This window comes from Ictidomys tridecemlineatus, chromosome 3 (genome assembly GCF_052094955.1).
Source record: "Ictidomys tridecemlineatus isolate mIctTri1 chromosome 3, mIctTri1.hap1, whole genome shotgun sequence".
NCBI classification, from domain to species: Eukaryota; Metazoa; Chordata; class Mammalia; order Rodentia; family Sciuridae; genus Ictidomys; species Ictidomys tridecemlineatus.
This window is the reverse complement of record NC_135479.1, coordinates 159129688-159146455: the sequence shown is the minus strand read 5'-3', so window position 1 is coordinate 159146455 and position 16768 is coordinate 159129688. Positions and strand designations below refer to the sequence as shown.

The window sequence follows — 16768 nt, the reverse complement described above, 5'->3', positions numbered from 1 at the left end:
AGAATTAACTGATATAAAAATAAGAATGGCTAAAAAGGCTTTGAAACCCTAAGGCAGATTAGGATTACCTGTAAGACTCTAAATTCATAAATACTGGAATATTTTAAGTATTTGATAGCTAATACATTATGGTAAGGCCTTGGATTTCTACGTATGGCAAAATTGCTGGTGAGCAATATGTGGCAAGAATATATTCTCTCCTTCATTTACAGCATGAAAAGATAAAGTACAAATAATTTGTGGAAGATTACCACTACTCTATTTTTGTTCCCATCCAAAAATGGACAAATCATTTTTTTTTTTTAAAGAGAGAGTGAGAGAGAATTTTCAATATTTATTTTTTAGTTCTCGGCGGACACAACATCTTTGTTGGTATGTGGTGCTGAGGATCGAACCCGGGCCACACGCATGGCAGGCGAGCGCGCTACCGCTTGAGCCACATCCCCAGCCCCTGGACAAATCATCTTAATTACAGTTTTCCACAAAACAGATGTCAAGAGATTATAGTCCTACACGTTATACCTGCTCTAATTTCAAGAAAAAAATTTTCTTGGAGGTTTTAAAAAACTCATGGAAACAGAGGTGGAAGAGACATCTCTTACCTTTCTGATTCAGAATTGGGAAAGTGGTTGGTACAGGAATGTCAAATGACAGTTAGTGACAGGGTTGGGGCAGACCCTTATTCTGAATCCCATTGCAGTGCCCTTCCTACTTTGTCAAGCTTGACAATTTTGTGTACCTTTTTTTTTGGGGTGGGGTTGGGACTGAACCCAGGGTCTTGTGCATGCTAGGCAAGCACTCTACCATGAGCTACATCCCCAGTCCCTTTTTTCTACTGTTTCAATAAAAATTGCCTAAGATTAAATCTAATTATAGATTTATAATTAAATTATAGGTGTCTCCTTGCAAAGCATTTTAACTTTATGGTATATAAGACATACCATTTTGTTATATAAACTCTGCAATGAAACACACAGAGATATAGCATAAGTATGGTCAAGTTCTCATCTTTTACTGATAACATTATCTATCATCTAAGGTTCTGAGATGTGATACTAAGAGGGTGAGAGATGACAATTCTGTGACCTTTAAACAATAGAGGACAGTGAAGTCAGAAAGAGAAAAACAGAAAATGGTTATTGCCACTTCATGGGCAAGCACTACCAATCTTCCTTCTGCTGCTTTTTTGTTTCATTTGGGAAATTAAGCAATAACTTCTCTCTTATTTTAGGCATTCCAGCCTCTCACTTTTACCTAAAATTGCCCAAGTCTACTGAGCTCTGTAAAATTTCACCAAAAAGACATTTCCCATCTCCTCTCTGTTTTAACATCTCAGGGAGGCCTATCCCGATCATCTCTTTAAAATAACACCTCCACTCCTACACCCCATCTCCATAATCCTGCTTTATTTTTTTCCCCATAATACTAATCACACCTAGCATACTATGGAATTAACTTATTTACCCTGTGTATTGCCTATTGTGTTTTCTCCTCTCAACTAAAATGTATGATCCATGATGGTGAGGATTTTTTGGTTGTTGTTGCTTTAAGAATAAGGAACAGTGCCCACACCTAGTAGGTACTTAGGAAAGACCCATTGAATTAATAAACAAATTTGATAAAATGAGGAATAGGGTATTAGGAACATCTTGAGATGTTACATGATTATATATGAAAAAGACCTAGACAAGATACACAAAAATATTGTGACAACAGAAGCATAAGATGACAAAAGAGAAGAACACGTTGGGTGATACTACATACCAGGGACAACATTACCATCATGTTTACTTCAGTTGATGAATTTGAGGCTGGGTAGTTTGTCCAGGTATATGCAACTGGTAAGGGGTGGAGACAGAATTCAAAAACCCTATCAGTCTGACGACAAAGCCCACAAGTATAACCAGTGTTCTGACAGTTTATTTGGAGCCACCTCTGTGATGCAGAGAGTAGTGGTGGAAGCCATCTTAGCATATGGGTCCCATGTTATTAAAGTTGCTTATTGGACAGGTATGTTTTGTGAGACACTTGTACATTGGTGCTAAAGAGACTCTTTGCTTTCCCAAATCGTAACCTCCCCATTTACCACATAAAGAGTGTAACTTCTGGACTAGAGCTATAACTCAGTGGCAGAGCACTTGCCCAGCATATGTGATGCACTGGGTTCGGTCCTTAGCACCATTTACAAATAAAATCAAGGCACTCAAACACAAACAAACAAAAATACTTTAAAAAATGAGTATTAATTCTATTCAGAATTAATACTCATTAATTAAAACGTAAGTGTGTGTGTATACTTTTTTTTTTTTTTTTTTTTGGTACTGGAGATTGAAACCAGGGCTACTTAATCACAACTCCAGCCCCCTTTTATTTTTTATTTTGAGACAGGGTCTCACTGAGTTGCCTAGGGCCTCGCTAAGTTGCTGAGGCTGGCTTTGAACTTGCAATCCTCCTGCCTTGGCCTCCCAAGTGGCTGAAATTACAGGTGTGTGCCACCATGCCCAGCCAATTTTTTTTTTTTTTGGTGCTGAGGATTGAACCCAGGGCCTTGTGCATGTGAGACAAATACTCTACCAACGGAGCTATATCCATAGCCCCAAAATATTTTTAATCAAAAGGAAATCAGCATTGTTTTTTATACACCAATCAATCCTCAAATATAGAACTTCAAATATCAAATTTTGTCATCTTGCTTGGGCTATAGAAATGGCGTAACAAGCTAAATACTTATAGATTCAACATACTGGGGCAGCAAGCATCAGTTCTGCCTCTGTGATTCACCTGTCTCTTGTGCTGTAACTACCAACAGGTCAAGCAATATAAAGGTAGAGATTTCTTCCCTGAATTTATTGGCACCTTTCTCTTTCTCTCCCTTACCCTCCAACTCACATTGACACTTCTCCACATATATTCTTCTCTATTTACAAACTAGAACATGGAAATATAAGTTTTACCACCTTCACTGGTAATAAAATTCTATAAGCAGAACCAGATAGCAATTGCAGATCAAAATGGGTATAGAATAGTCTGTCAGGATGAAAAGGGTCAGGGATATATAGGTTGGGGATGCCATGGGGATATATGTTAGGGATGTATGAGACTTTAGGGACAAAGGGAGTAGGGATAGAAAAGCCAGCTTTAACAAGTTCAAACACAGAGAAATTTGCTTTAACCAGAGGGGTTTCTGCGAATCCCAATCATACAGCCATTCACTTTAGCTTTCCCTCCAGTCCTTTGTACTCCTTGATAACAAAGACAAGTTAACAGTTTAGTTGTTACCACAATGAGTAGGAAAGAGAATTGTATCTGAAGACTCAGAAGAAAAAGTAAATCATTATTAATCAAGTGATTTGGAAATTGTGGATAAGGCATGGAAAGTTTTATGCCCTGTTAAGGTATGTTACATAAATATTTCACATAAGCTACTATTTAAATTATAAGCACAACCTGTCAGAGATCTTAGGGAGTATAGCTTATTTGTGGAACACCATTATTAATGTGGCCTACTCATGCCTAAGATTAGGTGTTCATAAAAATCAGTCTGGTTGTGGAGCTGGGGATGTAGCTCAGGGGTACACTATGTACTTAACATCTACAAGGTCCTGGGTTCAATCCCCAGCATCACATAAAATAAAAATTAGTCAGGTTGAGTATTTACTTAAAATTTAGAGACTTGTTCATGTATTAATGCCAGGAATCTGAATTTTTAATAGGTACCTGGGTGATTCTGATGAACCACGCTTTGAAAAATGCTATCATAAGACTGTGGAGCCCGAAGGATGCAAAGGGGAGTTGGATCTAAAATTGAGTTCTTGATCTATTGCAGACACATATTAAGAAAGTTAAATGAGTCAAGTCAGAAGTACATAAATATGCTGGAATTCTCCAATGTTACCCAAATACTGGAGAACACCACAGTCTCTTGTAAAGAAAAGAGAAGGAAATATTTTATTTGCCCCAATCACTGAAATTATTGTGCCACCGAATTAAATTTTAGCAATCTTTAAAGAATGGCCTTCCCAAACCTCTTCAGAATTTTAATTACCTTACTCAGACAATAACATTTTTATTTATTGTTCAAAGCTCCATATCAGTGGACACTAAACGTCACTCTGTGTAACAATCCACGTATAAGAGCTAACATTTATTGTCAGGAACTATTTGCATAAGCATGATCTTTTCTAATTCTCACAATAACCCTTAGAAATAGGAATGATGATCGTCCCCATTTTACAGTTAGGAAACTGAAGCTAAGGCTTGACATGGTTAAGAAGCTTGTTCAAGGTCATTTAACTACTTACTAAATAGCAGAGCCAGTGTCTGAATCCAGAACTTTCTGACTCCAGAAGCATCAGCTCTTAAATTCTATGCAATTCCACTTCCATTGGGAGACTTAGTTCATACATACCCCATGAACATGCACAGAGAAAGCAAACAGCAATACAAATTGCAAAGCTTACTGAGGATATGTGATCCCTGTGGAATAACAAGTCTATTCTGTAAGAAATGACACAAAATCAAAATGTAATTATCTCTCCAAAATATAAATAAAAACTAAAATCTACATCAATATAGTGTTTGTCATTCTTGCCAGACATGCTTTAACTATGAAAATAGTCATTCTTATTGTAGCATATAAACTTTTTTTTTGTTCCATGTAGCTGCCACCTGAAATCTCCAGTGTGTAGTATTTCCTAACATATCTTCTTATAACCACTAATACTTATGCTTCTTTTTCTTTTTTTTTGCCGAAACCCCTAATACATTTAACCTCCTGCTGAAATTTTTGAGGCAAGTAACATAATCTCTCCCAATCACTCACTCTACGCAGAGTTGAAAAAAGAATAATAGTGACCACACAAATCATGAAAAAGACATGTCCCAGAGTGGCATTTTCTTTTACTTAGAATATAAAACCAACCTAAGGATCTAAAGATCCCATAATCCAGCATTTTTCCTTAGCCAACTAAGAAAATGCTCTCTTCCCCTTAAAACTAAACCTTTAACACCCTCAGACCCTGAAGTTTGCTTTTCTGCTTTTATATTCCTCCAGCATTGCGAGTTGGCTTGCTTTGCCTCCATCCCTGATTCTGAGGAACATTTTGTGTTCTGTTGTATATTACAGCTGTCTGTGCTGCTAGACCACAAGGTCCATTAGCACAGGGACCACATCTGTTTGGTGTCTCTTGCAATAACCATAGTAGCTGGCACAGAGACGGCACTTAATAAACGTTGAACAAAGTAATGAACGAGTGACCCATGAAACTTAGAGGCTCCCAGAGCTCAGTTATTTCTTCCATCCTCACCAGGGAAATAGTTTTGAGTTTTACTGGGTGCCAGAAAGAAGAAAGAGTCCTTTACTTCACTCAGGATTGAAAAGCCACTGGTTTCTCAGATGAGCATCAAGGCTCTTCTACACGCATCACTTGGAGATGTGTTCTGAGCGGGTAGCTTTCTTCCTTCGTACTGCTTGAGGCAATTCCAATCCACAAGGGCTCTAAAAACAGAGTCAGCCTCCCAGTTAAGAAGGGATGCCTATAGGGGGTAGGGGACAAAAAGTAAGGGGTTTTCTGCAGCCTGCTATTTCCTCTGAACAGAAAAAGTATGAGTGGAAGGGAGGAGGAATGGGAGCCTACCCACAAATTAAGAGGGAAAAACACATGTTGTCTAATGTATGTTAGAGAATAGCCAGAGGAGGCCTTGACCATGAACTTGGTTATGTCTAGAATACAGGGGATCTTAGAGGGTAGAAGGACCTTCAGCCCTCTGTCTCCTGAAAAGGCTTCAAGAGGCACAGAGTTATCTTTTTTTAAAAAAAAAAAAAACTGGGGATTGAACCCAAGGACACTTTACCACCGAGCCACATCCCTAGTCCTTTTAATTAATTAATTAATTTAGAAACAAGGTCTTGTTGAGTTATTTAGGGCCTAGCTAAGGTGCTGAGGCTGGATTTAACCTCCTGAACTGCTGGGATTACAGGCATGGGACACCATTCCCAGCTCAGAGTTATCTTTTAAGGGACAAGTTGCTTCTTAACTAAACACAGTCTGGTCACATCCCTCCATCTTTCCTTTCTTCCTTTCCTCTATATATTGTGAAAGGCCAAATCACTCATTTTATTTATTCTTCTCTCTAATAACACCTTACCAAAGCCACAACAATCAATCTGATATTTAGAGGGGAAAACTGTAGCAAAAGATTAGGAAGTTTTGTTTTTAAAGGAAGAAGACTGCACTGTGAGAAAAAGTGTGGAGTAACAGAAAATATCTCTTTCAAAATAGCTAGGTACTTTTAAGAACTGAAGTTCTGGAAAAAAAAAATAAAGAACTGAAGTTCTTCTATTGTAATGAAACTTCAGCCTCATTTCAGAAATAGTATTTAATGCCTCCTTTGAGCACTGTCTTGTTCTTTTTAAAGCTGTCCTTTCTGGTAGGCAGGATTCAATATATTTGCTTTTTATTATTAACTCATACGCGGTAGGGGAGGGGTCTAGGAGTAAATATATACAAAAATCACATTTAACAACACTCTTCCCCTTTAGTTTCAGCTCCTTTATCTCAAAACATCATTGTCTTCAACTTCTCAATTGTGTGTCTCTTGCCTATCCCATCCTACTGCAGGAAAAAGCTGCCTCTCTAGCCAGCTGTACTTCCTGTATTGTAACTGCACTGTGGAACAATGTTCCTGGCCTCTCGCCTATCTTCCAGCCCTGATAATCTTACTTCATTTTGGGGGGGGTCCAGTTATAGCTTTCTGTTGGTTGTCCCTTGTTGTAACCTTACCTGCATAGTGATTCTAATAAATCTTCCTTTTTCTTCAGCTTGTTTGAGAGTTTGCTGCGGAATGTAACAAGAAATAAAAAAATAAGTCTAAAAAATCATTTGTTTGAGACCACCAAGACACTATTAATGAGTTCAGATTTCCTAGGCCCGTTGAGTAACACCTGTGAGTTTTGAGAAAACATGCAGTTATGATTGAATTGCTGAACATCAATGGAAATCCTTTCTGGAACCAGTAAAGGAATATAAGGAATAAACATAAAAGGAAATGGTTTATTTCTGAATAGTTGCAGGTATAAGGTTCAGGCCATAAACTTTCTGTGTTAATTCTACCAAAATTTCTTGGTGCTGGGGGGAAAAGATAGATCCTGCAAAATTTATGGTAGCATATGAGACATAGAGCCTAGATAAGATTCTAGAAAGTGCTATGGAGAATAATATTTATTTTATCCTTCCATTCCCATGCTCACTTTTCAGCAAGGTTTCTGCCTCCAAACACCAGAAAGGCACCTTCCGTAAGAGGTGAATCCTTGCCCTTCACCCGGTGGGTGACACTGAGGGAATGTGCTTTTGTTTCTATGCTTAGTTATTTTTAATGCCCTTGAGTTCTATGAGAGACTCCAGCTATGGTACAATTAATTCCCCACCCCCTACCCCCTTTTTCTTTCTTAAGCTTATCTGAGTGGCATTAAAGCCCTTGAAACTCAATTAAATCAAACTAAATAGGCAAGTAAAGGAAAGACCTGCCCATACTTTAAAAAAGCATAAGTAATCTCCAGCATGGGGTAACTAAGAATACCCCAAACCTCTTTTTCTTTTATTACAGGGTTGATAAACTGATACCTCAGCTGCACTGTGGCTGCCCAAAATGTTACAGATTCCCCATTTTCACTTGGCCAATATCTGTTTACCTTCTTCTCTCAGTATTTTACTTTTACAGTGGGAATCAAAAAGCCTTCTTTTGCATGCAACCTTTTTTTCTGTTGTTTTCTTGAAGTTCACTTTTGTTTTCAAATATGTTTGATACATGTGAAATAATAATGTAACATTTTTGAGAGTTATGAAATGCACACCTGTGATTCACCAAGAGTCAAAATGTTACCAATACATTACATCCATCTAAATAGTTATGTACTAACTTGATCCCCTGTCTCTTCCACCTCTGTCTCTCCTCCCCATCTAACTGCAGTCTTGATGGACATGTCTACCCTGGTAGAAAGGTAAGAACAAAACATTGGTGAAGCCAGTTGGACTCACATTAGTGGTATGAAGAAGGATTGGAAAGATTTGAAACAAATTCATCACAATGAAGAACTCTTAACCTAAAATTATCTCAATTTCTGTTTTAGTCAGTTTTTTTTAAAGACCTGATAAGAAAAATTTTGGAGGAGGAAAAGTTTATTTTGTTTTTTAGGGATTGGCTAGCTTCACTTAGCGTAATCTGCTCTAATGCCATCCATTTCCCTGCAAATGCCATGATTTTGTCATTTTTTAGTGCTGAGTAATACTCCATTGTATATAAATGCCACATTTTTTTTAATCCATTCCAAATGCCAAATGTCTTCTTTGATATAAGGAGAGCAAGTAAGAACAGAGCAGGGAGGAAGAGCATGAGAAAAAGATTAACATTAAAGAGGGATGAGAGGTGGGAGGGAAAGGGAGAGAGAAGGGAAATTGCATGGAAATGAAAGGAGACCCTCATTGTTATACAAAATTACATATAAGAGGATGTGAGGGGAAAGGGAAAAAAATAAGGGAGAGAAATGAATTATAGTAGATGGGGTAGAGAGAGAAGAAGGGAGGGGAGGGGAGGGGGAACAGTAGAGGATAGGAAAGGTAGAAGAATACAACAGTCACTAGTATGGCAATATGTAAAAACATGGATGTGTAACCGATTTGATTCTGCAATCTGTATACGGGGTAAAAATGAGAGTTCATAACCCACTTGAATCAAATGTATGAAATATGTCAAGAGCTTCGTAATGTTTTGAACAACCAATAATAATAATAATAATAATAATAATAATAATAAAAAGTTTATTTGGCTCTCTCAAGATTTCAGATGTCTCAGCCCCTAGATGGCTGACTCCATTGCTCTGTGCTACAGTGAGGCAGAACATCTTGGTGGAAGGGTGTGGCAGAGGAAGGAAACCCAGTACAAGGTCACTAGGAAACAGAGAGACTGCTCCCAGCTCCTCCCCTCAGCAGGGACAAAATTTGTACCTGAAGGCATACCCTCCAGTGACTTAATTCCTCCAGCCACACCCTATTTACCTACCCTCACACCCAGTTAATCCATTCATATGGGTTACAGCCCTGCTTAGGTGAAGGCTCTTATAACACAATTAGTTCACCTCTGAGATTTCTTGCATGGTCTCATACATGAGTTTTTGGTGGACACCTCATATCAAAACGGTAACAATACCTCAAGGTGACAGTGACCTTGGATTTTTTTGAGACTGGGTTCTCTAGATTTTCCTTTATTTCTAAGAGATCCCACATCCTGCCATAATTTTATGTATTAATTTTAATTAGCCAGAGTTGTTATATACCCATTACCCAAGAACTCCACTCTGATAGTGATATTAAATGCAAATTTCAAATTTCATAAAGTCCTTTGATAAAGCCATTTCAGGCATTTTTTAAAAAGTAGGCTAAAAAAAATATGAATAGGATGAGAATGAAATATGAAACAATGATCACCTCTAGGGAGAACTAGAGGAGGATTGGAACAGGAAGGGATTCCAACTCGGAATCTGCCATGTTTTATTTCTTATAAAGGAATCTGAAGCAATAAAAAGCTCTTAGGTGATAACTACATTACATTATATGTTTAAAATTTATTTAGGTTTAATTAACAGAAGTTTAGGCAAAAGTAGGTGGCTCTATAACAGGTTCAACAATTGTGGCTGGGGGAGTGCTGATTAATGTATCAATGTTAACCTATCCAGAGGCCTGTGCTTTGGGCTCTACCTTGGACAATACTTTCACAAATTTTACTTAGAGAAATGTAAAGAAGGCATGAAATTTGTGAATGAATCAGATGGTGAGATCAATAGAAAGTGTGTTGATTTAACTAATCAGTATACAAAATGATACTGGCAAAATGGAATTGAGGACTAAAAGAAAACGAACATTTATTGAGTCCTTATATCATGACAAACGCCATTTTTAAGTGTAGTAAGTATATTATTTAACCCTTACAAAAACCATGAGGTACATTATTATCTCTTTATAAACAAGAATTTAAAGCAAAGAGAGATTATAAAATTTGTAGAAGTTAACAAAGTTAGTATGTGTTAGTATAACTACAAAGCCTAAGTTCTTATTCACTGTACAACATTAGGGTTATAAAAACTTAAGTCTGAATTTTTCCCAAATAAATTATATGATATAGAATGGAACAGAATGGAGGGGAGACAGGGCTGGGGTTATAGCTCGTAGAGTTCTTGCCTCACATGCACAAGGACCTGGGTTCAATCCCCAGCAGCACAAACAACAACAAGAACAAAGAATGGAGGAGAGACATGGCTTAAAGGACCATACTGGGAAGAAAAAAAAAAATAGAAAAGTATCTGGGAGCAGAGTGATTTTTGGCAGAATGACAGAAAAAGAAAGAAAGAAAAAATTTCTGGTAAGCTGTATTAACAGAAATATTGTATCAAGGAGTCATGGTCAGGCTGTACCACATACTGTCTCAGCCCCCACCTGCTCTGCATATCACACTAGAAGAAGTACATTAGTAAAGACAGTGGGACAATAATCAGGTCTTGTGAGAGGAGACCAAGAAATCAAGGATGGTGTGCTAGGGGTGGTCTTGATAGCCTGTCTGCACAGGTCTCAAGTACCACAGGGGAGAGATTAGATTGTTCCATGTGGTCCCAAGGGAGCAGAAAAAATAAAAACAAAAACCTTTAGGTGAAACTTAAAAAACTTAAAAGGAAAAAGATTATGTCAAGTATTGGGAAGAACTTGAGGATCAAAATTGTCAGCCAGGTGTGGTGACAAGTTCAAAGCCAGCCTCTGCAACTTAGTGAGGTCCTAAGCAACTAGGTGAGACCCCTCTCAAAATAAATAAATAAAATAAAATAAAAGAGTGGGGATGTGGCTCAGCAGTTAAGAGTTCAATCTCTGGCATCAAAAGAAAAAAACAAAAAACCTGTCAGACAATGAAATGAACTGTCTAAGAAAGAAGAGAGTTCCCAGGAGATGGTATTTCATAACTGAAGTTCCTTGTTGGGGATGCTGTTGAAGCTTCTAATGGGATAGTAACTAAAAGAACCTCCCTGCTAACATTAAAGCTGATGATCAAATCCACTGGAATAAAATCACCCCACTTAGAGACCTACTTTTATGTCATGACCCTTAAGTGAGTCCCTGGTACTCTCCTCTTCCTTCCGCCAAGAAGTGGGGGAGGGAAAGCAGGAAGTTTGTAGAACTTTCTAGAAACTTTGTATTAACCCAGCTATGCAGCTAGCTGAAAGATACTGAGGGAATCATTTAACCTTTTCCTGCTTCAATTTCTTCATCTTTAAAAAGAAATTCCCACCATCTGTCTTACCTACCTTAAGTGACTATTCTAGTAGTAGGATTTTAGTGACTATTCTAGGCTACCTTAAATGTAAAAATGCTTTAGAAAACTTAAACAATATGCAAACACTACCTACTTGACTGTAATGTAAATTCCTGTTTAGCATTTATCTGGGACCCCCAACCTTTTCTAACATTTCTCTCCGATTCTCTCTGAGCTTTCTTAAAATTTATGGTCTTTTTGTTAGTTTATTTTTGCTTGTTTTGTTCATTTATTTTACAAATCTTTGTCTAGTTACTGTTATTTGGCAAGGTATTGTTCTAGCCACAGTTGGAAAACAAAATGTTGAATCATTTTCTTCCAGGTGTTTGCCATCACTTAAGGATTTCTGTTAACATATCAAAAATGTGAAACAAGACAAGGTATTTGAATGCTTTAGGAGCACAATAGATAAAATCCTGCAGAAGATCTCAGAAGAGTAGGAATTCCAAAAACACTGTGATGAACATCCCCCTAGGAAATCAGGGCATTTTCCTCTCTCTCTCTCTTTTTTTTTCCTTACCAACTCTGCTGGGACTTAGTAGAAGCTGGTTCTCTTCAAGATTATGAATCTCTGCACTGGTGTTGAGTCTAAAAAACTGTCTAAATTCCAGTTTTTAGTCCCTTTATAGGAGAGAAGTAGATTTTTTCCCCATTTTTAAAAATATATATAGAGAGAAAAAAGTGAAGCATGGAAAGGTTGAGTACAAGTCATAAACCGTTTTGTAAGTTACTGTAATTCTCTACAGTTTCAAGGCATAAAATCAGGCTTGTTTCGAACAATGAATTATTTAAAGTTTGCTTTTTGGGGGGTGTTTAATAATGCCTACCAAATAAGCTGTTTGTTTTATCCTGGGATGAGGCTGATATTACTATTATATGCAGAGATGTTAGAGTTGATAGAGTGTAGACTCAAAGGCAATTTCAAATTCTGGGCAAGTAAATTGCAACAGGTTCCATAAACTCCATCCATATGATAATTAAGTCTTGCAAAACTTTCTGCAAAGGCTGTCATCGACTAGTATGGGTGAAAGATAAATAAAAACAACACTGACCAAATATTTAGTATATATATATTAGTTTATATATATATAAATATGTGTGTGTATATATATGTATATATATATATATAATTTAATTTATTATTATTATTATCCCATTTTACAAACAAGGAAACTGAGTCTTAGAGAGACTAAGAAATTTTCATAAGGCTAGGAAGTGGCAAAGCCTGAATTTGAACTAGAATTCTATAAAGAAGTAATATAGAAACAAGGAAATATTGTTTTAGACATATGTTTAAATGATATACACACTGTATCTACACACATACACACATATTTAAAATCACTTCCCCCAAATTATTTTGTGTGGCTTACAACAAAGCACTTACATAAAATAAGATTAAGTAAATAGACAATTAAGGTCAAAAGAAAGAGGAATATGCTAATGATGTGAGGTCAATCTATGATTGATTACCAAATGTGAACACAAGAAAGAAAAAATGTCAACCCTATTTACATCATTTTACCCAGATAACCTGTAGTTGTTTCTATTTTCATAACCCTACTTTATAAAAATTTAGCAAATTTTGTGAAAGCAATGATGTTTTCCTGGTCATATTTTAAATTTTTGAGCACCATTGGAATTTATAATTCTTGATATTTATTTTCAAATGAAATAATTAAAAATTTAAAAGTATTTACAAAATGGTAAAACAGTACATTAAAGTCAGCTGTAGCCTCTTTTCCTTAGTCTTGAGGCCCTGTCTATGGGCTTTTGGCATTCACCAGTGACACAGAACCCACTTAATATATGTTCTGCTAAAGAATATTGAATAAGCCTATAATGCAACATGATATCAATACAAATGTACCACTAATGTGCAATATGTATATATTTTTTTAAGTTTAATTTTCCCAGTTCTAAAGTCTCTGGACTCACCATTTTTCTAGAAGCAGATTAATGACTTGGAAGGGGTTATGGAAGGAGTTAACCTCAGTGTACTTTCTTATTCTCTTAGGCATCAGCCCTGGTCAGCAAGCACCTTGTACTATCAGAGGTCTCCAAGGTAGAATGTAAAACCATGGGGCATGTGCTAAGACTATAACATGGGAGTCTATACTTAGACTATGGAAGGCATTAAAATTCTAATTTTATTTTCTTCTATTGCATGCTTTTTAATTTTGTTTTTGTGACTATATGCTTTATAACAATAAGTAATATGTCCATGCATTGGTACATTTTTTAACGTATACGTAAATATATAGAAGCTGTAAACTCATTTTACTCATAGCAATGCATGATCTGAAAGTTTGAAAACTATAGCTCTAAATAATTCCACTAAGCTAAGTGTAATTCAACAAAAATATCTTTGCAATCAAAAAAATATAAAGTACGTTTTCTTCCGATGGAAGTTGGGGGTGAGCATGGGGAGTGGGTTGGTCTTTATTTTTCATAAAATAAATAAATACACAAACAAACAGACATGCAAATCATTCACACTTTATCCAGCAATTAAATAAAGCAATTCCTGTTGGATTCCTCTTCAGAAAGTCATGGTGAATTCCTAAGAAAGTTTTCCTCCATCTGTCTGTAGTCCATGAAGTTTGTCATTTGGAAGGAAGGGCTGTAAAGTTATTCAAATCTGTGCTGGGTATTAAAAGTCTTAGGTTAAAGTTTCTTTTTCATTGGCATTCTGTGTAATATCAAGCAGTCTAACTAATTTGCCCCTGCATCATTTCTCTTTAGGGTAAAATAGAGATAATAATACTTAGCACTGTACTTAGAACACATTGTTCCTTTGTCAACTAAATGCAGAGGATCATTAATAGAACTTTTAATTAATCAGTGTAAATACTGTGACTTTATATACTTTTCCCTTTAAAAATGACTTTCCTTTAAAAAAATAAGAGATCCCATTTAGATCCCACTAAATACCTCTTAGTTTTCTAAACTTCATAGACTCAAGTTTTTTCTGTTTCTCTTTCCCACTCTTACACAAATACACATACACATACTGATTTGATAACTTTATGAATGAGAGAAAACCCTTAAGATGGCATCAAGGCAAAAAGAAGGACTTGAAATAACTTCTTATTCAGGTTTCTTATAAGTTTTAAAGCTATGCATGTAGGCTATACAATCATATTGCTTATTTAATCCTTAAAATGTTTGTCTAAGAATAACACACAGATTCTCAAATTAGAGGAACCGTAGGAAAACATCCATGGCCTAGGACAATGCCTGGCATATAGTAGATGCTGAATAAACATTTAATGAAAGGAACCTGGGAAGAGCTTCTTACTTTAATCTTAATAACAGATCATTTTGGACTAAATAACTTCCTTAAGATCACTCAACTAGTTTAAGAGTTAAGTCTAGGATTTATTCCTCTTAATTTCCAGCTCTGGCTTTTCCCCAGAACCTGTTGACTTGTTTCAGACTTAAATACAATCTGCCAAAGGTGCATCACAGTGGAATAAAAAAAAAAAAAAAAATCAAGACCAGCTCTCAGGTTCACCATCTCCAAGTCACTGAACATATAATATTCACATACGATGGGAAATATATGAAACAAAAATCATATATTTACATATATGTACACTATAAAAACGTAAGTCTTTAATACTTTGAATCTAAAGGCCTATTTTTAAGGCAAAGGGGTCAATGGCCAATCTTCCATGACTTATTCTACATTATAGCACAGTTTGGATGTCCACACAGGTGTTTGCCGTCCTCTGACTAGCTAAAAGTAGATTGGCTATTTTAGCAAAATGTTTATCTTTGTTTCTGTGTGCTGTTGTATTGATTTTTATGAAATTACCTACAAATGAGGCATTAACAATCTCAGTGCATTATAGTCCTAATAAACTTATCTTGCACTATTTTGGCCTGTGATGGCTAGCCCATTATAAGAGAAATCCAAGCTGATAAAGCCCTTCTTGGCCACTTGTTAGCCAGGTCAGGAGGCAAATCATAACACAATGCACGCCACTTTCATGGGGCACCACACGGCAGCGATCAAATAAACCCCTCACTTCCATATCCAGTGGAGTTGTAGTTTATTACCATAACCCTCCCAAGTCAAAAGGACAGCAGTTTCAAGCCTGGCAACTTGGTGCAGACAGGGTTTCTTCCATTTACCTCACTCTACTGGGCCTCTCTACCTGTCCTCTCCTACTGTCTACAGGTCCCGAACATTAGAAAATAGAAAATGTGATGATCTTTGTGTGTCTCTGTAAAATGTGTGTATGTGTGCGTGTGTTTGGGTGTAACGGGCCTTCTGTTTGGCTGCGTGGTCTGTCCGTCATGGAGTGGGCCAATGGCAGGCTGCCTTATATAAAATGAGTGTTTTCAGTCTCTCTGGGTTGCATGTACTGTATGTGGAGCAGTGTACAGTGAAGCGGAGGCAGAGCGGCTCCGCGAGCTCTTCTCCACTTTCCCATAGAGAAACCCTGACTGGCCGCTGAGGGCGAGCCACACACACGCCCTCACGCCCGGCGAGCCCGCGAGGTAGGCGCCCCCCATCCCCAGCCCTTCCCGGGCTCTCTCCCCGCACTTTCTGTTTTCCTACTCACTTGCGAGCAGCCGGGCTGCAGCCCCAAGGACTCCGCGGCAGGAGCAGCGGCGGCGGCGGCGGCGGCAGCAGCCGGTAGGGTGGACTTGAGGAAGACGGAGGGAGCCCCGCGCGTCCTGAGCCGCCGCCGGCCGGCCCGTTCCCAGGGCACTTTCCCCCTCCGCCAAAACTTTGGGTCGCGAGAGGTCGGGGGCGAGGGTCGCAGCGGCCGCGCCGGCGGGCCCGGGGGCGGGGGGCGCGGAGGCAGTGCCCTGCGAGCGGGAGGCTGGGGGCCGGGCTGGGGAGTAGTAGGCCAGCCGGTGCCAGGCTGCGTTTGCAACCAGCACCTCTCGGCACACAGGCAGCGTCGCCCGAGGGGGGCACCGGAGCCGGGGCGCGGGCTGAGCAGCCGGAGGAAAACAACAACAGAGCCCTCACGCCGGCGGGCGGCTCGTGGCCGCCCGGGGAGCCCAAACTTCATCTCGGCGAAAGTACGTGGAGCCCAGCCTGGGCTCGGCTGCCGGGGAGGTGGGGCCTGGGGAGCAGGGGCAGGGGAGAAGGTACGGGGAGCCAGCTCTCAGTGGATTTATGGAACGTTTCGTGTGCGTTGGTGACCGGGAACAGCAGCCCAGTTGCTCGTTCATCTGGAGAGTTGGGATTTGGGTGTTCCGGCCCCGCGGATCGGTGCCCTCTCACCCCCCACCCCTAACCAAATGCGCGGCGAGTAGAGAAAGTGCTGTTTTAGTGCCAGAGTAGCCTGGAGGAAGAACAGGGGAGAGGGGGAAGAGGGCGAGGGAGAAGGGGAGAGAAAAGAGGGAGGGAAGGGGGGGAGGGAGGGGAAGAGAGAGAGAGAGGGAGAGAGGA

The 16768-nt window shown here is 38.7% G+C and overlaps 2 protein-coding genes across 12 annotated transcripts in view; one reads left to right on the top strand and one right to left on the bottom strand.

Moving 5' to 3' along the window:
* Positions 1-321: 321 nt before the first annotated feature.
* On the bottom strand, positions 322-16724 carry LOC144376421 (uncharacterized). Its single transcript, XM_078044298.1, has 3 exons — positions 15927-16724; positions 6783-6836; positions 322-5497 (listed from the first exon to the last, which is right to left on the bottom strand). The coding sequence occupies exons 1-3, from the start codon at positions 16383-16385 to the stop codon at positions 5423-5425; spliced, it is 588 nt and encodes a 195-aa protein (XP_077900424.1). The 5' UTR covers positions 16386-16724; the 3' UTR covers positions 322-5422.
* Bbx (BBX high mobility group box domain containing) overlaps positions 15704-16768 on the top strand; it is a 257863-nt gene continuing 256798 nt past the window's right edge. For 9 of the 11 annotated variants that reach the window (XM_078044297.1, XM_078044296.1, XM_078044295.1 and 6 more), the window contains exon 1: positions 15704-15861. The gene's annotated coding sequence lies outside the window, so the exon portion shown is untranslated. Of the gene's footprint in view, positions 15862-15901; positions 16001-16265; positions 16396-16768 lie in introns of those variants that run through there. The other 2 variants (XM_078044280.1, XM_078044283.1) reach the window with 2 other exon arrangements.

Coding starts and splice junctions, on each gene's coding strand:
- LOC144376421 (XM_078044298.1), bottom strand. CDS start 16,385: ATGAAGTTTGGGCTCCCCGGGCGGCCACGAGCCGCCCGCCGGCGTGAG. Junction 6,837..15,926: donor TGCAGCCCGGCTGCTCGCAA/GTGAGTAGGAAA, acceptor TACATTCCGCAG/CAAACTCTCAAACAAGCTGA. Junction 5,498..6,782: donor TTATTAGAATCACTATGCAG/GTAAGGTTACAA, acceptor CTCTGTTTTTAG/AGCCCTTGTGGATTGGAATT.